This window comes from Siphateles boraxobius, unplaced genomic scaffold, assembly GCF_051911475.1.
Source record: "Siphateles boraxobius isolate OS27281-9 unplaced genomic scaffold, OSU_SipBor_1 104, whole genome shotgun sequence".
In the NCBI taxonomy this organism is placed as follows: Eukaryota; Metazoa; Chordata; class Actinopteri; order Cypriniformes; family Leuciscidae; genus Siphateles; species Siphateles boraxobius.
In genome coordinates, this window is record NW_027508705.1 from 2218173 (window position 1) to 2243387 (window position 25215).

Sequence of the window (25215 nt, forward strand, 5' to 3'; positions counted from 1 at the left end):
TACAGCAACAAACATTAAATCACATAAAAGCCTGCCTAAACAGATATGTTTTAAGTCGAGATTTAAAAAATGAGAGACTAAAACTGTTGATAACTTCTACCGGAAGAGAGTTCCATAAACGGGGAGCAGCATAGCCAAAAGCTTGTGACCCCATAGAAGTTCGAGTGCGTGGCAGAACAAGAGTAAGTGCAGAAGCAGATCTTAGAGTGCGGAAAGGAGTGTATATATGAAGAAGATCTTGAAGATATGGAGGAGCCAAATTGTTAAGTGCTTTGTAAGTTAAAAGTAATATTTTAAAATTTACACAATTTAGCTGGGAGCCAATGCAACTCCCGTAAAACAGGAGAAATGTGTTGTAAAATGGAAGTTTTGGTAATGACTCGAGCTGCAGCATTTTGTACTAACTGTAATTTATGAAGGGATTTGGAAGGAAGCGCATAAAACAAAGAATTACAATAGTCGATTCTTGATGTTACAAGAGCATGCACAAGCGTGGCAGTACTCTTGAGTGAAAGGACAGGACGCAGACGATTTATTTTGCGAATATGGAAGAATGCAGAACGGGTAACACTATTTATGTGAGATTCAAAAGACAAAGTTGTGTCAAGAATGACACCCAAACTTTTAACCTGATTCGACAGAGGAACAGAACACTTATCTATTACCATAGAAGAAACATTCGACTTAATGTATTTTTTGAAACAAGTAGAATATCTGTTTTACTGCTGTTCAATTTTTAAAAATTACCTGAAAAAAAATTTGTAATTCACTTAAACACTCAACAAGAGCAGAGGAGGGAAACTTTGAAGAAGGTTTAGAAGACAGGTAAAAGATTTGGTTGTCGTCAGCATAGAAATGAAAATGAATATCATATTTCCTAAAAATGCTGCCAATAGGTAAAAGATAAATAATAAACAGAAGAGGTCCTAAAACAGAACCCTGGGGAACACCAGTGATAACAAAAGTGGGTTTTGATTTAAACTGTTTAAGTTGTACGAATTGAATACGATCCGTGATATACGAACGAAACCAGCTTAAAGCCATACCAGTAATTCCAATAGATTCCAACATGCTCAAAAGTATGGGATGTGAAATGGTGTCAAATGCTGCACTAAGGTCAAGAAGTATAAGTATTGATAGAAGACCAGCATCAGCCGCTAGTAATAAATCATTAGAAATCTTTATAAGTGCAGTTTCAACACTGTGAAAAGCACGAAACCCTGATTGTTACTGCTCATATAAACTATTGAAAGAGAGATGTTCGCGGAGCTGAAGAGCAGCAATTTTTTCCAGGATTTTTGACAAAAACGACATGTTTGAAATGGGTCGAAAATTAGCAAAATTCTTGTCAGTCCCAGATTTCTTAAGAATAGGTCTTATAACTGCAGTTTTAAGTGCAGTAGGGACAGTACCAGTAAGAAGTGATATATGCATAATATCAGTGATTAAAGAGGAAAGAAATGATAAACCAGCTTTAACCAAGTGAGTCGGTAATGGATCCTGTTGACGTGACAGATTTAGATTTTTGTACAATGGAAAAAATGTCCTCAACTGTTGGAATTTTAAAAGCAGAAAATGAAAATAAAGGAGATGGCACAAAGCTAGAATGAGTTATGTTACAATCAATGTTTGGTGGAACCAATTGCTGGTGAATGTGTTCTATTTTCTTATTTAAAAATAGCATAAATGCTTCACACAATTCTGTAGAGATATTCCAGTTAGGACACTCAGGTGGCTTTAAAATGGTGTTAACCACATGGAATAGAAATTTTTGGTTTCCTACACCAGATTCAATTAAACCTGCATAATAATCTGATTTCGCTGTGGTAAGTGCAATCTTGTAAACTTGCATGTGATCAGCATACAATTCTTTATGAACTACTAGTCCAGTCTTGGAATACTAGTCCAGTCTTGGAATACAAGCGTTCTAATAGACGCCCCTTGACTTTTAGCAGACAGAGATTCGATGTAAACCAGGGTGCAGAGTTGACAAACGAAACATTCCTGGTTTTCAATGGGACACAAGTGTCCAGGATCATTTGAAGGTTGTCATTATAATACTTGATTAAATCATAAGAATTCCATGAATGGTCTTTGTAGGAAAATTGTGGACAGACATTCCCCAAGAATTGAGGGATCAATGTTCTTAATATTATGAAATGTGATCGTAGGATTGTCAAATTAGGCTTAACCCTTGTGCATCCTTATGGACATTTTTGTCCTTTTCAGTTTTGTTTTTTTGATAACTTTGTCTGTGTTAATGCTAACTGCATGAAATTTGCTACAGGTGTGTATTTTTATTGGAATTTTAATATTTCACCTTCATTTCCTTTAAAAAATCTATTTTGCACTAGGTACAAAAAATACTCCCACTCAGCGCCTTTTGGACAAAAATGTCCCCATTGAAACCCATTAAAACTGCGATTTTTAATCCCAGTGCCATTCAACTATAAAATGATGCAATATTTCTTAACAGGCTTTCATTCTGTTGGCAAGGCTTCAAAATTTACATTTTTACTATTTTTTATCAGATTGTGCCATTTTTTCAGGTTTGGCATATAAAGCAAATGATCACTTTATTGTTGTTTTCTGCTGTTTTCGGCTTATGCATATTATAGAGCCAATTAGATAAATTATGAAGCTATAATTGTGTGGGTGTGTTGGTATGGATGTCAGAGTGTGGTTTGTATGTGTGTACTGAAAGTTTTAGGTGTGTGTGGGTTTTCTTTCTTTCAGTTTGAAAGAAAGAAATTATATTGTACTGGAAATCACAAATCCCACCACATGTAAATGAGTCATACCCTTGGCAGAGTCACAGATCCTGCCATGTGAAAACTGAAAAGGTCAAAAAGTTACTGAGCTTTGAGGATTTTTTTCATTCAAACACATTTCTTATTACTTGCTTGCACCTTTTCATTTGTTATTGTTTTTTTACAAAGATAAAAGGTGAGCTTGACTTTGATGTAGAAGTTTAGAAGCTCCACAACACATTGTTTTTGTTTTCACCTCGAGAAAATGGTGATTGTTTTGTCTGGAAGATTTTCGTTGACACAAGTGCTCTCACAGCCAAACCTATAACATATCCAAGGTTGTAATATTTAAAGAAAAAAAAATCTGCTTAGCATTTAGTATATGGAATATTTTTATTATTATTATAATTTTTATAAAAAAAACAAGTGGCATTATGTAAAGAAACCATCGTTTAAAGGGTTAAAATTCTGAAAATTAATGACTGTTTGGTCATTATGATTAGAACTGATGCTAGTAAAAAATCGAAGTCAGTGAAAGTGGAAAAAAATATTTATCTATAATATTTTTATGACACTTTTTTGACATGGACATTTGTGTCCTTTATGGGCCTGAGTGGTAGTTTTGTTTTTTATCTGATACTGCATAAAAAATATGATTGCATCAAAATTATTATTGTTGTTAATTATTGACATATCCAAGGCTGTAATATTTAAAGAAAAAAAATCCTGCTTAGAATTTAGTATATAGAAAATTATTATTATTATTCTAATTTTTATAAACATCAACCGTGGCATTATGTAAAGAAGCCAACGTTTAAAGGGTTAAAATTCTGAAAATTAATGACTGTTTGGTCATTATGATTAGAACTGATGCTAGTAAAAAATCGAAGTCAGTGAAAGTGGAAAAAAATATTTATCTATAATATTTTTATGACACTTTTTTGACATGGACATTTGTGTCCTTTATGGGCCTGAGTGGTAGTTTTGTTTTTTATCTGATACTGCATAAAAAATATGATTGCATCAAAATGATTATTGTTGTTAATTATTGACATATCCAAGGCTGTAATATTTAAAGAAAAAAAATCCTGCTTAGAATTTAGTATATAGAAAATTATTATTATTATTCTAATTTTTATAAACATCAACAGTGGCATTATGTAAAGAAGCCAACGTTTAAAGGGTTAAAATTCTGAAAATTAATAACTGTTTGGTAATTATGATTAGAACTGATGCTAGTAAAAAATCTAAGCCAGTGAAAGTGTAAAAAAATATTAATCTATAATATTTTTATGACACTTTTTTGACATGGACATTTTTGTCCTTTATGGGCCTGAGTGGTAGTTTTGTTTTTTATCTGATACTGCATAAAAAATATGATTGCATCAAAATTAATATTGTTGTTAATTATTGACATATCCAAGGCTGTAATATTTAAAGAAAAAAAATCCTGCTTAGAATTTAGTATATAGAAAATTATTATTATTATTCTAATTTTTATAAACATCAACAGTGGCATTATGTAAAGAAACCGACGTTTAAAGGGTTAAAATTCTGAAAATTAATAACTGTTTGGTAATTATGATTAGAACTGATGCTAGTAAAAAATCTAAACCAGTGAAAGTGTAAAAAAATATTAATCTATAATATTTTTATGACACTTTTTTGACATGGACATTTTTGTCCTTTATGGGCCTGAGTGGTAGTTTTGTTTTTTATCTGATACTGCATAAAAAATATGATTGCATCAAAATTAATATTGTTGTTAATTATTGACATATCCAAGGCTGTAATATTTAAAGAAAAAAAATCCTGCTTAGAATTTAGTATATAGAAAATTATTATTATTATTCTAATTTTTATAAACATCAACAGTGGCATTATGTAAAGAAACCGACGTTAAAAGGGTTAAAATTCTGAAAATTAATGACTGTTTGGTAATTATGATTAGAACTGATGCTAGTAAAAAATCTAAGTCAGTGAAAGTGTAAAAAAATATTAATCTATAATATTTTTATGACACTTTTTTGACATGGACATTTTTGTCCTTTATGGGCCTGAGTGGTAGCTTTTTTTTAAATCTGATACTGCATAAAAAATATTAATGCATCAAAATTAATGTTGTTTTTAATGATTGACATATCCAAGGCTGTAATAATCAAAGAAAAAAAATTCTGCTTAGCATTTAGTAAATTGAAAATAATTACTATTTTTCTTTTTTTCATAAAAAAACAACAGTGGCATTATGTAAACAAACCCACATTTTAAGGGTTAAAATTCTGAAAATTAATGAATGTTTGGTCATTATGATTAAAGCTGATGCTGGTTAAAAAAATGATGTCAGTGAAAGTGGAAAAAAATATAAATCTATAATATTTTTATGACAGTTTTTGGATACGGACATTTTTGTCCTCTATGTAGACATTAAAAGACACCAGCAGGTGGTCTCACAACGATAAGTCAGAAGTAGTGCAATTTCCAGGAATCACACCTGAACAGCAGACCAAGTCAAGAGTATGACCTTTTGAATGAATTGGGACATTGATAAATTGCTGTAGTCCAAAACTATCCATGCATGATAAAAACTCTCTAGAACATTAATTTTATGTAATATCCACATGGATATTAAAATCACCAACCAAAACCACGTTTTGAGACAATGAACAAAGAGAAGTTAAAAATGTGTAAAAATTCCTGTTGGAATACAGACTTGGCCTTCAGAGGCCAGAGCAATGATAGTAGGTACGAATCCATTGATTTGCAAGGCAAAAGATTCGAAGGAAGTATAATCAGTTTCAGGAAGAGTTGTAACTTTCCATTTTTCTTTATATAGTACTGCGAGCCCCCCTCCCCGACCAACAGTGCGTGGTTTACAGATAAAAGCATATCCAGGAGGAACAGAGTGATTCAGATGGTAAAAGTCATTACTTTTTTGCCAAGTCTCAGTGAGACAAAGAAAGTCGAACTTACGATCCAGCAACAGAACATTCTCGAAAGGACCTTTATCAGAGATTGATTGAATATTCCATAGTCCAAATGAAAGATCGTTCTTACCGTTGATAGAGGTAGTCGTCTTTGTTGGCTTGACTAAGACACTGATCAATTGTCCGAGCATGTTTCCTTAGGGGACGAGGGTTCGTAGACCAAATGGAAGGAATTCCACTTGGAGAGACAACCTTAAAACTCCTGCGAGATCCACGATGAACATATTTACTGCGTGGTGTAAAAACAATATCCTGATGTAAATTTAAAGCAGACGTAGGCTCGCCGTAGTGCATGCGTAGCTGCTACAATTCTGCTGCCGAGTAGTGATAGAGCGGATACTCAGGATGGAAGATTAAGCAGAGGACAATACACACAATTGAAATCCAGATAGTCAGTCTGACGATCATCATTGCCGCAGCTTAGGAGGATAGAAGAAAAATCCGACAGCCTCGAACCAACTTGACAGGTGAGCAGGAATCCAGCAATGCCGGCAACAGTCTCAGGTAACAGCAAAATCTCGGAGAATCCCAAATCTCGCGCAAACGTACAAAAAAAGAATAAGCGAACGGACAGAGAAAGTCAGGGCTGGATCTGCCTCCTCCGGGGCAGCGCTTGCAGGCTCATCACCTTCTCCTATTACGGGAGAGGTAGGAACCTGGAGCACAATCCAAGCCGGGCTCTCAGCTTGTGAGAGTTAGCCGGCCCGAACTCCAGGCACAATACGTTGACCGAAAGCGAGCAAGTCCCTACCCTCTAGTAGAGACCATGCTAGCAGGAGAACTGATTTAACAGAATTTTTAACTCACTGATTGCAGTGGCTCAGGGGCAGTCTCTGCAGTGCAGTTACACCAGAGATTAGGCGCAAGAGGATAAAGAGGGAAGCAAGGATTTACATTACCTTGTTCCTCAGGAACCTGACGATCAGGACGTGCTTCTCCATGCTTCTGCATCACGATGAGCATTGTTTAACACCGAGGAGAACAGCCTACTCCAACCCATCTTTCAGGAAAGAGAGCACTGATATGAACGAAATCTTTCAGAATCTCCTCTGGAGAGAAGACGCACTCAACGACTAGGTTCCACTTCTAAAGGCGTCAGCACGCTACCCATTTCTAGGGGGTGCATATAGAAGTAATAACTACCACATGTACCTGTGATGGCCATCTAAACCTCTGCTTTCAGTGAACGCGGGTGCCATCGTGCCCGTCCCTGAAAATGTATTCAGGGGAAGTCAGGAAGGCTGTCGATTGGGAACTAGGTCGAGTTGGGCCAATAAGGGGCAACTATGAAGACCTGTTCCCTCCTGATTTGGCACTGTAAGTGCAAGCGACTTTTTCTAGGGCGCCAAAAGACAGGAGCACTGCTCAACACTACATGTGAAGATCATTGAGCTTCAGGAGCATTTCTGCTCAGCACTAGAGAGAGATAAGTTCACTGAGCTTTCAGGAGCATTTCTGCTCAACACTTGGGTGTGAAGAACTTCATTGAGCTACAGGAGAATTTCTGCTCAACACATGAGTGTGATAAATTCACTGAGCTACAGGAGCATTTCTGCTCATCTCTCGAATGTGAAGAACTTCACTGAGCGAAGCATTTCTTCTCAGCACTGAGTGTGAAAGGATCACTGAGCTTCAGGAACACTGCTGTTTAACACATGAGTGCAATGAACTGTACTGAAATTCAGGGGCATTTCTGCTCAACATGAGTGTGATGAATTCACTGACTTGACCAGGCGTCAGACAACCATGAGTCGCAGTCGCTTTTGAAAGGCTCACCGGGGACTATTTGGGCCCCTGGGGCAGCTGAGAGCCAGTGTCTGTTCAAGGGTTATTCGCTTGGACAGAAACACAACTGGCAGGGAGACGAAACCGGAGAGGCAACTGAGCGGCCCTGGAATGGTCATGACCCATCTGGACCCCAGGGGATGGAGTCTCCACTTGCCCTGGCTATAACTGTCGTGAGGCTCGTTGGTGGCACGATTGAGTAAAGCGGGAAGAGTGGAACAAAGCGTCCTCAGAAGCTTCTGACTCCGAGGAGGTGACTGGTGAGTAGGGACATGCAAGGGAATCTTGTCTAACAACTCGAAGCATGAATGCCCGTGTAGTCGAGGGTCGCCCAGGCCCCCGTTAAAACCTGCCCTTTATACATGGCCCCTCAGTTGAAGAGGGTTTGGCAGCAGACCGGGATGAACTATAGTCACACAGGGTGAGCTGCTCTGCCACAGTCACGTTGGGACCCGATCATGAAGCTAGCGCTGAAGCGGTCATCATATGGAGGAAGCCAATGGCTGCATCTACCCTATGCCCCAGGAGCCTCTGAAAATTATTTCAGTGGGATCCTTTCTCACTTCAACACCAGCTGAACACATTCTCATTGGAGAGACGTGTTGGACCGAGTCCATCTCCAAAACTGAAAAAGAGATACTCAACCCGTGGGCGAGATTACTCTCTCTCAGTTGACCTGAAGACCCAACGGGCTCTGGAGCACTCGAGGGGAAGGACTCTGCACTGATACTTCAACCCTCACACGCAACAGGATGGCCTGCGGCGCGGAAGCTACAGATCTGAAGCACATGTCTTTCAGGTCGGAGCTGCAGACCAATCAGACCAAGATGATCATGACCCACCACCTAGTAGCCTGAAGAACGAGTTTATAACTGGCCTTCATACCAGCGCTATATCAAATCCTTCACCAGCAGGATAAAATAAGCACGCACAAGTCAGGAGCACTTCTCAACACAAGGTGTGATGAATATCACTGGATTTTCAGGAGCACATCTGCTCAACACCTAATGTGATGATTCACTGACTTGAGCGGGAAACCCTAGCCTGAAGTGGGGCAGCAAAGTAGAGAGAGTAATGTTAGTGTGCTGTGCAAAACTTACCTGTCTCCACTAGCGGCAGGGGGAGCGTGAGAAGGCGGATGACCGGGTCCTCGAAGGCACCAAGCTGCCTGCTTGCGACAAAGAGGGAGCTGAGGGTAGTGTAAGGGTATACAGGGTCACACCCGCCAGACTGGAAGTGTGGGTAGCGCTTGCTCCGGGTTTTTTTTTAGGAAGCCAGCGGCGGAAAAGACACAAACACACAAACGAAGACTCCACCCGTCCCTCGACCAGGGGGAGGGAGTGATCGTTTTTGCCAACTCCAAAAGTATCCTCATCCATCCCTGGGCGGCCCGCTCCGGAATGCTTTCACTGTCGCTTGCCACTTGGCTTGGCAGCGCCTGGAGCGGGCTGGGCGTCTCTCCTACGGCCGGCTCCATGCTGAGGCATGGGTGGAGGCTTCTTGCGGAGGCCCAGCAGGAGCGGCGGCCAGGAAACACCCTCGGCGACGAGCAGGCGGAGGAACTGCCACCGGCGGCGGGGTGGAGGCAGCAGCGGGCCGCCGGGGCAGGATGTGCCGGATTACCTCCGTCTGCACTTTGGATGCAGAGAACTGTTGGAAGCAGTTCTCCACCGCGTCGCCGACCAGCCCAACCTGGGAAATTGGGCAGACCAGGAGCCGAACCTTGTCCGCAACCACCATATCAACCAGGCTGAGCCAACAATGGCGCTCCCGGACCACTAAAGTGGACATCGCCAGGCCGATTGCACACGCCACGACACTCATGCCCTGGAGGGCGAGGTTGGATGCGGTGCGGTGCTCACCTATGAGCGCACGGTCTGGGCTACCCTCGTGTATGCCATGGGTACCCTGGCCTGACAGACCTGTAGAAGCGCCATGGCACGCAAAAGGAAGCGGCTTGCCCAGAGGCTTTGTTAACTCTGCCCTTTGGAACGGACGAGAATTCACAGGCCTTAAGGGGGAACGAGGATCCCCCCCAAAGGCAGCGGCCGCCAGACACAATTGCACCTGTGTCATGACAGACCACTCCAATGGAGGGACACCTCGCAACCTTTCACTGGAAAAGCTTATTCAGGCAGTTTCTGCCAGAGAAAGGTGCTGTTCACCACCTGATAAGCTCTCATGCATTTCGGAATAGAAAAGCACTGGGGCGGCGAGCTGAGAACCAGCGCGGCCCGCCCTTAGATACCAATCCTGTGAATGGGACACTGTGGAGTTTCCACTCGAGCCCGGCAGCCTCGGCAGCTCGTTTCAGCATAGCTGACATTTCTGGATCTGGCTCGGGCAATGTTACACTCCCAGAGGGAGATAACACAGCCGAGTCGTCATCTCCAGAGGCCAGCTCACCCTCCGATGCTGCTATCGACATCTTATCCTCTAGAAGAACCCCCATTGAAACAGCTGATCGGTCCATTACAGAGGGACCAGCATGGTCAACAGGAATTCCATCAGCTGCGGTGTGATGGAGGAGTGAGGAGCCCACAGGGAATGGTTACCGGGCGAGACATCCATAACTATCCTCCGATCACCCAGGGGTGGGGCATGGTATTGGCGCCCGGGGGTGGGGCATGGTAATGGTGTCTCGCGCTTCACGGACGAAGGAGAGTCTCGATCTCAACACCGCAACAGTCATATTCCCGCAATGAGAACATGAGCTGTCCACAAAAGCTGCCTCAGCATGCTGAACATTTAAATATATATGCATACATATTTATATACACATAAACATACAGCCCAAACACGTGATGCAACAATTGTGACTGTCAGAGAGGAAAAGGGAACGCCATGTTGCTCTTTTAGGAAGTGAAAACCTCTCGACAGTGCCGGAGCACACAGGTCAATGACTGCTGCAACACTGACAGAGGAATGATGCAGCCTGTATCAGTGAAGCACTCACACTCTCGTCCTCAACCGACCGTCAGACAAACAAACAGAAACTTGGTTGCTGTGAAAACAGCAGTTGAGAGCTTGAAAGCTCGCGATCACAACTGCACTCGCGCTGTAAACACCGACACCAGGAGCACTCTTTCAGAAGACCATACATGAAGCTCGGCTCCGAAGCGGAAGACAAATGGTGCGTGCATCTACTTCCGTATTTATACCCGCGCCGTGGGGCGGAGTGTGAGATGCAAATTTCGCACACCATTATGCATTGGCTCGTTCAATAATACTCGAAGACAATAGGCTCCCTGGCATGATCCCATTTCAGTCGAGACGACTACGTCCAACGTTATCGACTGAAAGGGAACCAATGTATTTTTATTGTATCAACGTAACATCAATTAAATTACAAAGCGGTCACAGAGGTGAAATAAATTTAATATGGCTGCTATCTATTTCTAAAGTAAGCTACATGTGGGATAAATGTACAGTATGTGACAAAGTTGTTTCTGTGTTTAGAGTCGACTCCCCATCATTAGCTGACAGATTTATTCAAACATGCATATTGAAGAACAGGTTAGGTAAAAATACAATTCAACAAAATGCTCCTCTCTAGAGTTCGTTTTTCTAGCTGACTAATGAGTTTATGGACATTTAATGACTTTTCTGAAGTAAATGAAACATTACGTGCCATTGTTTACAAGCTTTTTTATTGACTTCTTTCTGCTGTTGAAACACTGAGCGATTACATGAGACATACGTATTTCGGTCAGTTGTACTATATCTTTCAACATACCTTCTGTTGTTCATTCATATTTATTTCCTGCTGTAACTAGTAGTAAAGCGCTGCTGCTTTGCTTGGCAGCGATCTGTCGCGCCACATTAAAGAGTGCCAAAATGGTATTGTTTGAAATTGATAGAATTTGAAAGCTGAGACTTTGTTTCATATCAGAAGTAACAAAGCTCATTGCGATTTAGGATGTATGCTCAAAGCTGTAATCTCTTTACCTAATGCAAAGATAACAGAATCATGCTTATAATAATGTAAAAGCAGTGGTATTGATTGAATACACTAAGAAATATTATATTTACTGTACCGAAGCTGTAGAGTTTTTTTTTTTTTTGGCTTCCAGAAATGCATGTAAAAAAAACATGCTGTTTGTTACCCTAGTAGTTTTGAGAACATAAGAGGGTTTTTTGGAAAGTCCCCTTGTGCTCTGAAAGTTGCATTGAAAAGATGCATGGATCATAATTATTTATAGAACCAGTGTGGAAGGGTTTTAATCTCATCTTTTATTTTTGTTTATAGCAGTTGTGTTGCAATAATTTATTTTCTTTCTTTTTAGCAGATGGACAAGAAAGAGCCCACTTTGGGTCTTCTGGTCACCACAGTGGAGGGCACTGAGAAACGGTTATCTTTTAGATCAGGTGACGTGATCACAAAGGCTACTATGATGATCGGTGACAAGGTCCAGTTCAACATTTCCACCAACAGCTTAACCAAGGAGGAGTGGGCTACCAATGTAGAGATCCTGGCAGAAACTTTTCAGACAGATTCTGAAGAGCAACGAAAGATAGTGAGTGTTTTTCTGTTGTTTTCATGGTGATTTGGTCCATTCATATAAGATGTTGAGTCTATACAATATTTAGGAAGTTGTTTTGATGTAGGCTAAAGAGTTGATTCGCAGCTGCACCATATCTTGGTCTTAGGTTAGCATGGTGCATCTAGCTGTCAAAGATGAAAGTAGCACCATTGCACTGTGGGTCATAATAGGACATTATTGTTATAGGCAAAGAAATGTCATTGATTGATAGCAAACATGAGGGAATGCACCAAAATCAAGATCATAACTTTAACTAAGCTTTGCTTTGAGTAACTATTAATTCTACGAAAGATATAATTATCTTTTAACTTATTATTGCAGTGATTCTCAACATTTTTGACTTGAAAGCCCCACATTGTCCAACATGATATTCAAAGGCTTCCTAATATTAGGTCATATATTTCTGCTGACCTCCTGTAAGTTTGCTCCTGTAAGAACCATTGCATTATATTAAAGCCCAAAGTACACTTCGGTTTTTATGCGTGCGCTAGGGTATGTATACAGTGTTCTTTCTGTGCACAGCCTGATTTTTTTTAATAGCTTGCACATGTACCTTTTAGTTTTTTGTACTAATTAGTATGTCGACAAGGTGGCAAAATTTGTCAGGGCTGTTTCTTCATGAATGGAAAAAAAACTTAGAAGATGGACCAACAACAAAGTACAGAGCCTTGCACATGACATGCGGACAAAAAAAAAAAAATATATATATATATATGGTGGCCATGAATTGAGAATTCATTCCCATGATTCTTTAATTCATTCACTTTTTTTAGTTAAATCATGGCCTTGTTGAACTAATTATTCCCTCGTTTTTGATTTAATTAAAACAAAGGAAACAAATTATTATAACATTACCACGGTTTAGTAAAACGATGGCACAAATTATTATATTGTAAGCATGATTTACCTAACGAGGGAAAGAATTAGTAAAAAAATGCTGACATTTTAGTAAGTTGTTGAAACGAATTCTCAATCCATGTCCACGATATATATTTTTTTTCCGGGGCTCTGTAAAAAAGTACTCAAGGCTGCAACAATAGACGCCCGCCTTAACGAGTGCTTGGTATGGCTTGGCTATTACGAAGACACCAGTCTCAATGTGACCACGGTTAATAATTAGTTTTATGTATACAGCGCTGTACTTGCACACAAAGCACTCTTCAGAGACAGGGGAATATGAGTTATAATACACAGACTGATGTAGTTAATCATTGTTATTAGGACATCATAGATTATGGAGGTCAATAGGATAATTTGACCAGGGATATACCTCTACCCACCTCAAAAAACACCCTGGGATTATTTTAATGATTTCAGAGTCTTTGTTTGCTTTAACATCTCAGGCATATCAGGGTACACTTACACGACAACGATATGCTTAAAACTGAGAAGTTTTCCATGGACATCAGTGTGTTTTTACAATGTTTTGATATGAGCAGTGTCATGTCACATTTATTTCTATAGCGTTTTGTCCAATACAGATCGTTTCAAAGCAGCTTTTCCGTTTTACCAAATAGTGTCATTGTTCAGCTGAAGTCAGATCGGTGTTGATTCAGTTCCGTTGGCAAAATCAATTATTCAATTAATTAATTTAATCTACAAAGCAGTTCTGCAGAAATCAGTGATGTCATCGTCCAGCTCATTTCAGTTCTCATCCAATAGTGTCAGTACAGGCAGATCAGTAATATTGTTGAATATTAAGTGTCCCCAACTAAGCAAGCCAGAGGCGACAGTGGGAAAGAACCCAAACTCCATCAGGGACAGATTGTAAACATGAGCTCTTTTTCAGGAAAAATGCCATCAGCCGGCATTTACACTACGTCCAATGAAACCTGGATAATTTCTTGTGCACGTTACTCATCTCTCCAAGTCAGTTTCCGATATGAGATCCGTGAAAGTAATGATTATTGTTCATATTTTTGGTAAATATTTTGGTCCATTTTCTTTTTCACCAGAAAACCAAAAAGGTTTATTGCATTTTTGTTTTTTAATTTTGGTGCATCCCTACATTTTAGCATTTGCAGAAGAACCAGAACCAGTGAGGAACAGGTGCTGTGTTTTGCCAGTGCTAATCTTTAAAATATGATCTTTGTAAAGTAATTCAAGATTTATTTTTCCTTATGCCGTGCTTCCATCTATTAGGGGCTTGTTGTCAAGCTGGATGATAATTTTGGGTTCGTCAAGACACCACAGGACCCGCTGCTATTTTTTGACATAAGTGAGGTTATGGAGGACACCAAACTCACTTTGTCTGAGAAGGTTGAATTTACATTAGTACCGGTAAGTTCTCAGCCGATGAAACATCACGATCTCTGTTGCATTACATTATTACCGTGTTACTACAGTAACAAATTTTGTTCAATAACCTTTTGTAACTGCTAAATTTTTTCCTGCCCAGTATTTTGTTACTGTAGTTCTGGCTTTTGCTGGAAAAGTAAAGGATACATTTTGGATACTGATCTGTCAATCCAGCTTTTTGATGTAATTACTATACTATTTGAAGAATGAAGCAGCTGAAGGGGGGAATCACGCTGTTAGAATCAGAAGGCTGACTGAAAGTGTCTTCACATCGGCACCAAAATTAGAGGCCTTTGGGGTAAAAGAGAAGGTGCAGTACATCAGTTTTTTTGTTGTAAGATTTATATACTAGGGCTTGCACGACTACTCGATTTACTAGTCATCCAAAAATGTGTTAGTGGGTCAATACCTAATGAATTCCAATACACTGTGCAGCGTCAGTGGACAAATACATGTCCCTCTTGCTTAGTTTCTGTTAGCCTCTGTGTAACATTTGATTAACTTCAGTGTAGTTAGCAAGAATTTGGGGTGTTATATGAACAAAGTCCATCTCATATGTTTGGTTCTTTGTTGCTTTATGAATGATCAGTGTTCACTTTTTTCACCTTTTGCTTGATTCTGAATATATCTGTCCATGACAGGTTACTATACCAAATGAATATGCAACAGCACTGGGGAAAGTTTGAGGAAAGGGGAATGTTCCTCTTGCTGTCACCATGTATGAAATGAGCTATACTCAAGTGATAGATCCACTGTTAGATAGCAAAGATCCCTATGCATGCTACTTGTATTAGAACTAATTGACTAGTCAGTGCAACCCCTAGTTTATACAATAAAGAGATTATCAGTTCAGTAATTTTACGTGGTTTAGTTGATCTCTAAATGTGAAGTCTATCACATTTGCTTGGCTGCCTGCAGAAGAAAATGACCATCAAATTGCTGAAGGATCCAAAAGATATCAAGGAAGAGGTCAAAACGGAGGACAAAAGCAGTAAATCAATGGATGTAGAGTAAGTAAATCATGAGTAAGTTTAGCCCATTAGCGTGTAGATGCTCTCAAGTAGTACTTCATTGGAACGTAATCACATTAACAGTAAGTCTGACAATAAAACAATAAATCTCCTTTTTGTCATAGATGGGTGGAAGTGACATTTCACAATGCAAAAAAATGTGCTATAAAAAAAGTATTTTATCTTAATTCGTTTGCTTTCTTGAATACAAAATACAGCATGTCTAGCACAAAATAATTAATTAGTTGAAAAAAAATTGCTAAAATTTAATGTCAAGCGCATAGAACGGACATCGAGTTTTATAATACAGATATTTCACATAATGATAATAATAGTTACTTATGTATATGTAGTTACATCTTAGTGAGTCTTTCCAATGAAAAATGTTGTTTTAAACATTTGATTAAAAGGCTTGTCATTGCAAAAAAATTGTGTTTTGTAATTATTATTGTGTATAGTAATAATTATTAAAATTAATTTAGCTACTTATTCATATTATGTATATTGAAGGTTTTCCATTGTAGATCTTCCACTTTTCACAGTTGTCTTTTTTTTTTTTTTTTACATTGTTGTAACATTTAATACATTTTAATGTGATGTGTGTTGACAATTTCTTGATCTTTAGCAAGCCAAACAAGGGAAAAGACAAGGCACCACCATCTTTGTCATCTGTAAAAGATCTGAAGAAGGAAACTGAAATTAAACAAGAGAGGACCACAGCTAAAGGTGATAGAGTGCGTAGCAGAAGCAGGGAAAATAGTCGACGTAGGTATAGTCGAAGCAGAAGCAGGGAAAATAGTCGACGTAGGTATAGTCGCAGCAGAAGCCGGAGCCGAGACCGAAGTAGGAGCTACTACAACAGATATCGAAGTTCCAGCCGTGAAAGGAGGGACAGTCGATACAGACACAAACGCAGTCGTAGCAAAGAGCGCCGACGTAGTTGCAGTCGCAGCAGAAGCAGAGAAAGAAGCACCCAAAGTGCCAGGAAGAGAAGCCACAGCCCAGCCAACAGATACGATCGCTATGCCAAACAAAGCAGTAGTAAAGATTCAAGCAACAAAAACCGAGCTAAAAGCCCTAATAATGTAGATGATGAATTATTGAAAAAAAAGAGAGAGCTAATGGAACTCAACGAAATGATTGCACGTAAGAAAGCTATTGTGGCTATGGAGCAAAATGCAAAAAAAATTGAACCTGAGCTTGAGATAGATGGAAAAAGTGGAGTTACTACATTTGATTATCAACATGTGCATCGTGAAAACATGTGGATGCCTGACCTAAAACCAGTGAAGTCCATCTTGAAGAAACAGTCTGAACCTCATACTGATCATCAATCTCAGGTTTGTTTTTACTTGGGGCGCCTGGCTTTCGTTTTGTATATTTTCTATTGCATATCTCACTGTCTCTTATTCTTTAAGGCTTCTGCAAGCAAGGAAACTACTCCTCCATTTTTAAAGAGTGACCGTCAAGAGATGCAAATGGGATACCGTCAACAGACTAGTGCTTTTGGCTCAAATACACCTGGCTGCTCTACATTTGAAAGTAATTCTGAGAGGACTTTGACCAGTGCGTGGCCTGAGAAGATATCTTTACCTCACTTTGAGGATCCAGAATTGGTGAGAAAGAAGAAGCATTTGGAAGAACTCAGTGAGTCCATAGCACGCAAAAGAGCGATATTTGCCTTGGAACAGAAGGCGAAAGTTGGTCGGGAAGTGCCTGAAATGGAAGCAGAATATGAGTTTGAATCACACACCGATGACAAACTTGTAATGTCTAAAGGGAACTTGTGGAGCTCTGAAATGAAACCTGATGTTCAACCGAAAAAGTCAATTTTGAAGAAACGCTCAGAGATTCTCAGCTCTCAGGTTTGTTCATTGTAAAGGATAAAAAGATTAGCACTCCTTGGTGGAAAAACCAGCTTAAGGTGGTGGAGGTTTTTTAAAACATGGTAGCAGAGTATTTACTGGCTGTTTGCCAGGTTATGCGCCCCACCAGCTATGGTGGTCTATCAGGACTGATTTTGGCCAAGATGGTATTCTACATTGTGGCCATTTTACAGTCCCATCTGATTGATCATAAAATGACTGGTTTTGACCATCTAGAAACCATATCAAATCAACTACCATCTGAAGCTGGTTTTAGCTGGATGCCCCAGCAGTGCTATGAAAAATACTTATGAAGCGCTTTTCCACTATCTGGCTGAACAGTTCTGAGCATGAGTTTGGTACCAGCAGTATTTCCACACGTTTAGCCAACTGTACTCTTTACAGGAAAACAGTGTTGGTGGAAAAGCGTTAGTGATGTGCAAAACCACGACAGGTCACGTACACCCCATAATGGAAACTGGTGTGATTCATCAACTGTAACCCTTTGGCTAAATGGTGGAAAAGCGCTATTGGAAGCCAAAATGAGCTCAATGTTTTAAGGAAAAGCTACCTGTCACTACAGTGTAATTTGTGAAATTATTATTATTATTTTTTTATTTGTATCTTTGCAGAGTGATGCAACCTCAGTTGATGAATATGGTCGGCCATGTCAGGATGATTCTACTTTTACAAAGATACTTTCTCAGACGACAGCAGCTTCTCCATTCAACAGGTCCTCAAATCCACAGCCCATTCATCCTGGTACTTTTGGCTTTTTCAAGCAGATCATAAACGAGTCTTCAGCTGCCACACAAGTCAGTGAATCGCCTCCTTTTAACAAGCTAGCAATCCCAGAGCCACTCACGCAAGCCTCCAGTTCAACATCTTTGCATGACCAGAAATCTTCCAACGTGTCCAAAGGTAACAATTCTCATGATGACCAACAGAGGGCAACATCTCACCAGCCTCCTGACCATCCTCATAGCAGTAACCCTTCAACAAGTCAAACTTCACCATCAGGTCAAAAGCGCAATCTTACAACTCAAATGGAACGCTTCCTTAGTGCTCTCAACAAGGCTGACACCAGTGTTGTTAACTCATTGTTTCAAGAGGCAAGAAAGGATCTGGCTTCAATTAATACACATAAACCCCCTCAACCACATTTAGATAGAAACATACCCTTCATGGATGAGATATATGATCCTTTTAAGGAAGATGAAGACAACAATCAGCTTTCCAGTAAACATTCTGGCCAAGAACGAGGTAAAAAGCCTATGAAGACTGAAACCCGTTTAAATGACCCTAGAAAAGATGATCTTTTGCCTCATGAAAGAGCTGTTCAGGATGGTAGTGGCTTTTCACAACTTGTTGGAATGAAGTATGGTGTGGATCCTACTGTAAAAGCAGAAAAGAAAAGTCCATATGGGCATCCAATGGATTCAGAAAATTGGAGCATGCATAAAGATCCAAATCAGTTTTCTGAGCAATTGAATCGGTATGAAGAGGGCACTGATCCGTATGCAACACCACACGAACAGTACACTGATGATCACAGGCGGTATAGGGAGCGTAGTCAGTCTGTTGAATACCAGAAAATCAATCCAAATGTTCTGCTTTCTTGCGTAGACGACAGAGAGACTCCTGATAGTAATTTTGACAAAAGCTTAGCTCGTCAGCAGTCCGAAGAAAGCAATGAAGATAAAGACAGAAAGTCAGAGAACTTTGACAAAATTCAGAGTCTTTTGCAGACAATAGGACTTCATCTAGACACAGCAGAGGTTAGCAAATTAGCAGACAGGACACAAGAGCGGTTGTATGGCAAAATGAGAAAACCTTACAGTGCTGCATCTCACTCCTTTGATCAAAAAAGGGAGCAATCAGTGAGCCAATCTGAGCAAAGGGGTAGTAGTAGTAGGGCAGATTCCTCAGACTCTGAAAGGGTACGATCTGTTTCCCCAGCTCAGTCCTCAAACCGTAAGGTTTACATGAGCTATAAGGACACTGTAAAATACAAAGACCAGCACAAAGGGGAAGATGTAGACCTAACTAGCATTAAGAGAACCGTAGTGAATGTGAAACCAACAACAGACGAGCAAGATCCTTACAAAACTTCATCTGAGCAGTCCGCGGTTTCTCAAGTTTCGTTCCAACCAGTGACCGGTTTAACCACAGTTCAACCAGATAGTTCCCAGTATGCCCACAATCCCAATGTACTCACCTATTCCGCTTCCCAATATTCCCAATACCAAAGCAGTGACCAACAGTTTTGGGGTGTGGCTCCTGGTATGTACCCTTATGGCACTGTACCGCCATCCCCTAATTTAGGTTATGCTAGTGGTCTCCAAGCAATGGCTCCACATATGATGGCTTATAGTTCATACACTGCACAAATGGCCAATCCATATTGTGTGCCGCCTACACACTTGATGCCATATTCTTATGGTCCTCTACCTACTCACAACCCTCTCCACCTCTCCTCAATGGACACTTCCTACAATAACCAAGCGGCTATACAAATCCCAACAAAGCCTGTTAGGTGCCTCAAAACAATAGAAACAGTCCCAACAGTCCAAACCGTTAAAGCGGGGCCTGCCAGCGCACTTGTTAGCATACAGCCTACAGAAGACAATCAAGCAAAAAGTACATCGGAGGAAGCCAAGAATACATCGGAGGAAGCCAAGAATAAACAAGTTGCCACCATAACAGAAGACGACATCAAGGCTAAGCAGAAGAAACGGGTATGACATCTTCCTTCAAACTTCTCACATGTGGAAACCTTTGTTTGTTGGGTGTTCCATAATATACATTGTTATACTTAATTGCATACTCATGTCATACTTTGTATTTCTGTGATATGGCAAATATTGGAAGCTATTCAAGGACAATGTTGCATTGAGTTAATTGTCTTCAGCGTATAAACGCACATAACATTTGGAATCTGTGATAAATCTACTGATTGTTTTAGCTCAATTTTGTCAGTGAGAGAGTTTTGTTCTTATATAATTGTACTCTGGGCAGCTTGAACAGTTTAACCAGAGAATGAAGCTGAAGAAAGAGCAGCAAATGGAAGCCCAGCGAGCACGTGGACAAAATCGGAATTCGGCTACAGGTATTAGTATTTCCAGAGTCTGTAGGTTCAGGCATTTATTGACTACTTTATTTATTGAGCTTCAGATGTAATTACCTGCATAGTTTTTAAAAATTATTATTATTATTATTCTTTTGTCTTGCAAGAACCTAAGTCATACAGACCAGTACTTTTATTACCAAGAAAGATCTATTCAGGGAGTTCTTAGGTCATAACGGGGACTATATGACATCATGATGTAGCTTACTTAGTCCTAACCTAGTCCTTTGTCATGAGATCAGAAAACATTATTTTGCAGTGTGGAGATCATGGATCATGGAATGTTTCAAAAGTGGGGGATGCAAATAGATTCTAGATGTGGCATCCAGATGAACTGTATCAAAAGTCAGGGGTTAGCAGAGTTGTTAGTGTCTCTGTCTGCTTATTCTTAATCATAAAGTGGATGATGTCTCCTCATTATCATTCACGCTATATAATGGCTTGAAGCATTCTAGACAAAACATAGGTTTGATTGGTGGTTCTTAAATTAGTGCGGGCTAAATGAACCAATGATGTTTTTCTTAATATTGATATTTGTTGACATACCGTTTAATATTACAAATACTGGTAATATGAGTATGTTTAATGCCAGATATATTAGATGCTTTATTTGTAATTTAAACATTTATTTATATGCCACATTTCCACTAGACTTCAAAATTAACCCAGGCCTGGGCACCCCCCCCCCCCCACCATTAATGGGTTATTTATTTAATGGCCGACCTTGAAATTAGAATCTTGATTTAAATTGTGAAAACAATGGTAATAGTTTTTTAAACAGTGATTTTTATGTTTTAAAACTATTAGATTTTTTCAGACAGTAAGCTGGAAACACTGTCTACACTGGATGTGCGCATTAGATGTAGATTGTTTGCAATATATTCAGTGGCACTGTCTACACCTGAAGTCTCCGTTACAGCATGTTGGGATGCACTTTCTTTTGACAAAGTTTTCTGAAGTTTCTCTCTTTTTTTCACTTTTTAGATCCGTTTCTTACACTATTTTTCATGATATTTAAAATCATATTATAATGTCTAAATGCTTTGCAGCGCATTTACCATTACTGGATTTCGCTGACACAAATTCTCACGTCAATTTCAATAGGAATACACGTGATCATGTAAGGGTGAAATACTTCCCCAAATTTCACAGTGTTCAGTTGGTCACGCAAGTTCGCCACATCGCCCAACAGAAAACTTCTTGGGTTTTGAAGTGACTTCTGTGTGAGCTGTGAATTTGGTTAATGTGACCGCACCTTTACTTCAAACACGTGGTTTGGTGATTTATTTCCATATGGAAATGCAATTGTATCAAAAGTAGCATAAATGCTATTCTTAACTAGCTCATGCTAAGTCAATTTTTACATCACTGGATTTTTGTTTAAAATAAATTAGGATTTACCCATGATTTAGGGCGTTGTTGGGACATTAGCTTAAGTGCTTCTAGTACCGACTCAACGCCAGTCGCTTCCAGTGTAGACGGGTGTTCTCGCGAAACAGTAGATACAGATCAGATGGTAGATGAGATAAATTGTACCTTAAATCTCTTATTATTTGTCAACTCATTTACACAAATTAGATGGAGATTAGATGGGATTATGAACAGGTCTTCTTTTATAAATATGACTTGGTAGGTCTTGAAGTTATGTTAGATTATGGACCACCATTTTAAAAAACAGAGCAAATGTTCACTTGGTCAAGCCTGTTGAGCTTAATGTACACCCATTATTGTAAAATATTTACAGGTAAAAGTTCCCCCAGTGAGATAAAGAATGTGTGGATATGTGGCCACTCTCTTGTGTTTTGGGCGGAGAAGAGAGCAACTTCCCCTGAGTTTGGAGTGCAGTTGGGCATGCACCCGAACTGTGTGCGCATTTGCTGGAAGGGCGTGCAGGGCATGACGTGGCAACAGCTTGTACCTTTGCTGCTCCAGCTCAAAGACAACTGGCCCAAACCTGATGTGCTTATAATCCACTTGGGTGGAAATGACATTACCACAACTGCTCCAGAAGCCTTTATTTCGACTGTGAAGAAAGATATGACCTCACTGAAGAGCATATTCCCCCAATGCCTGCTGGTGTGGTCCAGCATCCTTTCACGACAGTCCTGGAGAGGTACACAAGATAGCAAAGAAATGGACATCATTCGTATGGCCATTAATGACAGCATACAAGAAATGATGCCGGGACTGGGTGGCACTTCTTTGAGCCATAGCAACATAAGTCCCTATTTGGGACACTACAGACCAGATGGGGTTCACCTCTCTGGGAAGGGCATTGATATCTTCAATCTCAACCTACAGGCTTTTCTGGAGAAATGGGAGCGTGAGACGAATAAGACAGAGACATCTGACCCATCAGTTTGAGATGATGAAATATCTGAAACGGTCATTTGTTTTGTTCAGCTAATGCAGCTATCAACTTGTACAGTGCCATGTCTGTTGTTGTTTTTTGTCACTTCAAAATTGATTGTTATACAGCTTATGTAGAATGAAAACATTTCTTTTCTATGCATATTACAAAAATATTTTGAAAGAATGTTTGGCTTGAGTTTTTATTTGTTCTGTTTTATACATTTAGTTTAATGACAAATAAAGACAAGAATTTAATCACCTTACCTTACTGTTGTCTTTTGATTCGAAATAAACTTTGCCATGTATCATACACAAATATAAAGAAAGTTATCTATACCTTTATTTTTATGATTTATTTTATTTTAGTAAATTTAGCTGTCAGCACATTTTACAATGATTAAATGCGTTCCACAGCTCAAGAAAATTATAAAAATAAAGTATTCGAATACAATCTGGGTCTGTTAGAAAACTAGCCTCTTAATTATGCCAATGATTTCTAATGCTTTAGATCAGTGAAATCCAAACGGTATTGTGTACCACTGGGGGTAGGTTTTAATTATGTGCTAAAAACTACCAGTGATTGGTTTCACTCGTTGATGTTTCAAACTTATTGAGCTTCTATTATTTGCGTTTCACCATTAATATTGTAAATAACTTTTAAAGATAACTCATACTTTGTTGGAGAAACTATCGAGAGTCTGCTGAGTCATGGAAACAAAGTGACTTGAACAGAAAAATGCTCCCACGTTTATAAAAAAATAACATCTTAAATTTGATTGGTTAAACTCATACTGGAAGAAAATTTCCCATCGTTAATCATTAAATGTCTATAGACTGCTTAGTTATAAGAGAGGTTTAGTTAAAAAAAAAAATTCATTTATTTCTATGGCTGTTACTTTTTTCTTTTCTTTTACCTGCATAGATCTACATTTCAACATTTAAGATTTCAGTACAACCTGTATCTATTTAGAACACGAAATAGGAATTGAGCAAACTAACAAAATGGTCATAAGATTTCCCATCTCCCATAAAAAACACTTTCACCAAGAGAAAATTTCCATCACAAACTGCATGAGATGATCCACACACATCAAGACCTTTCCTCCACTAGACTAGAGAGAGAAGTTCACACCGGGCAGTGCCTGCTTATTTTCTCTTGATGTTACAGGTAAAATCTTTTGTAAAATCACTTATAGTTTGTAGTTAGGGCCTGGTTTCACAGGGGTTAGATTATGCCAGGATTTGGTCAGTTTTAAGTAGCTTTGATTATTGTGCCTGGTCTAACATGGTGGTCTGCATCTTGAGACAAAACAATGGCACTGACATATTTTAAGATATATCAGTGCAAGTTGCTTTCAGTTAAAACAGATCGAAAATGCATTTTAGTCTGGGACTAGACTTAAGCATTGTCTGTGAAACCAGGGGTAGATGTCCCTTTTAACATCTTAATGTGCTCACATTCATGTTAACCTTTCTTGGTATGTCCCTCTGTTGTCTCTGCTTCTTCCTCCGTCCATATGCAAATGTAATCATCTTGGTGTCTGTCTCCTGGAATCAGAGTCAGTTAGAAAAACTCACTGTGGACTTCTCCAGGTAAGTGTTGTTCTCGCTTGATGAACTTCATTTGATTTGGTAGTAGTGTAGTATGGCCTAATAATAATGATAGTGGAAATATTTACTTTTAAAGCACCCATATATTGGATAATGGTTTAAACTAAGGTTAAATGGCTGTGCACTTGTTGTAAATCAATAAGAATTAAAATATGGAGAGGAGAGGAAAATAACAATCTTTGTAGTATATATATATGTCTACATTAGATAATTACGTGAAGGCAAGTATTTGCTGATATATATACATATATATACAACAAAAATCACTTACATGCTCTAAAATACAGTGTGATTAAGGGTGCAGGAACAGTATGGACTGCATGGGTGATGGCCAGTGTGAAAAAAAAACACCTCATAGACTTTACTCGTGTGTTTGTCAGATGTGATTTAAATAGAAGATATGTCTGTTTGATTCCCATTCATTCAAGTTATGTATATATGTGGGGTTTATTATCATACAAAAGGAATTTCCTTATGAGATGAAGCAAGTAATGGTGAAAGCTCCTCTCTCTGATGTGAAGTACTTCTTCTCCAGACCGGGATTCATCTGATATGCTTTGTGACCAAGAGCGGTTCGTTTATTTGGTGACCAGATTTACTCGATGTACTGTATTGTAACAAAATATGCATTTCTTCTCTTCTTTTGCTGGTTTCCTAATCTAGTTGTCTAATAAAACTGGCATTGTGTAGGCTACTATGATTGTTGGCTCTTTGATGAATGCTTTGTTCTTTTGTTAATATCGCTTTGGATAAAAGCTGAATGCATACATGTAAATGTTTTCCCTCCCTTTAGAGAAAAATGCTTTGGTTTTGTTGGAAAATGTAAAGTTATAAATAATAAAGAAGTTTATCTCTAAATAATAAAGAAGTTTATCTCTAAATAAGCTGC

At 39.1% G+C, this 25215-nt stretch overlaps 1 protein-coding gene across 4 annotated transcripts in view; it reads left to right on the forward strand.

The window, feature by feature from the left end:
* The window catches only part of LOC143753955 (uncharacterized), a 50268-nt gene extending 27290 nt beyond the window's left edge, over window positions 1–22978 (forward strand). For 3 of the 4 annotated variants that reach the window (XM_077246895.1, XM_077246910.1, XM_077246917.1), the window contains 9 exons: window positions 11806–12036; window positions 14206–14343; window positions 14567–14671; window positions 15280–15371; window positions 15997–16711; window positions 16790–17236; window positions 17869–19974; window positions 20255–20345; window positions 22108–22978. In XM_077246895.1, coding sequence (XP_077103010.1) covers window positions 11806–12036; window positions 14206–14343; window positions 14567–14671; window positions 15280–15371; window positions 15997–16711; window positions 16790–17236; window positions 17869–19974; window positions 20255–20345; window positions 22108–22727 — 4545 coding nt within the window. In that variant the 3' untranslated portion in view covers window positions 22728–22978. The remainder of the gene's footprint in view (window positions 1–11805; window positions 12037–14205; window positions 14344–14566; window positions 14672–15279; window positions 15372–15996; window positions 16712–16789; window positions 17237–17868; window positions 19975–20254; window positions 20346–22107) is intronic. The other variant, XM_077246903.1, reaches the window with a different exon arrangement.
* Window positions 22979–25215: the final 2237 nt, after the last annotated feature.